The sequence below is a fragment of the Elephantulus edwardii genome, unplaced genomic scaffold (assembly GCF_000299155.1).
Source record: "Elephantulus edwardii isolate Elephantulus edwardi_28Jun2011 unplaced genomic scaffold, EleEdw1.0 scaffold00011, whole genome shotgun sequence".
Taxonomy (NCBI): domain Eukaryota; kingdom Metazoa; phylum Chordata; class Mammalia; order Macroscelidea; family Macroscelididae; genus Elephantulus; species Elephantulus edwardii.
The window spans coordinates 4,213,379-4,214,107 of NW_006399761.1; the positions used below are offsets into that span (position 1 = coordinate 4,213,379).

General features: G+C 54.9%; 1 protein-coding gene across 1 annotated transcript in view; it reads left to right on the forward strand.

The window, feature by feature from the left end:
• The first annotated feature begins 539 nt into the window (after positions 1-539).
• RHOQ (ras homolog family member Q) overlaps positions 540-729 on the forward strand; it is a 43,902-nt gene continuing 43,712 nt past the window's right edge. Inside the window, exon 1 of the mRNA XM_006881009.1 lies at positions 540-576. Within this exon, the coding sequence (XP_006881071.1) occupies positions 540-576 (37 nt within the window). The remainder of the gene's footprint in view (positions 577-729) is intronic.

Below are 729 nucleotides of genomic sequence, written 5' to 3' on the forward strand. Positions count from 1 at the left end.
TCAGTCTTGTGGCAGCCCCAGGGCAGTCCATTTGTCTTTTGCGTTGTCCCTCCGTACAGCATTTTCGGATCCTGTGAATCAACGTAAAGAGGCAATTTTTCTCCCGGGGAGGAGGAGGTCGTCTCAGTGTGGAGTGGACATCTCGCCACAGCATTCCATATTAGACGTCAAAGGCAAGAATGTAATATTGGTGAACCAGCCCTGGCCAAAGGGATGTCTTCCCACTCTGCCCAGGCTGGGATGGATTGACAGTCAGGACTGAGAGGGCGGCTCTAGGATGTCGCCTCGAGGGGGAACCTACCCAGGAACCCAACTATGTCTTTGAGACCATAGTTCTGGGTGAGGATATTCACTGCTTCAAAATGTTTGAAATCTTTCGGCCACCAGCATCTTAATATAAATGACTTAAGCGGTACAAGGGGAAGCACCGGGGAGGGGCCAGCAATAAGCCTAAACCTCGCTTCCCCGTCTTTTTTTTAAACTCTCTTGGCCTTTCTTCCTTCTAGATTGTTTGCCTGAGCACTTAAGAGGCCGAAGAGATGGGTCCTGCCTTCCGGGTGGAGTTTAAACCTCGATGTAGACTTGTGCACGAGGATTGCGTCATCGCTGGAGTCGGGGCTCCTCGGGAGGCCTCGGCGTTTTCCCCGGCGCCGGGGCCTTAGACGCTTGCAAGCGCGGCGGGCACTTTGGCGAGGAGCCCTGGGCGCGTCCCTCGCCCCTCCCCCGCCT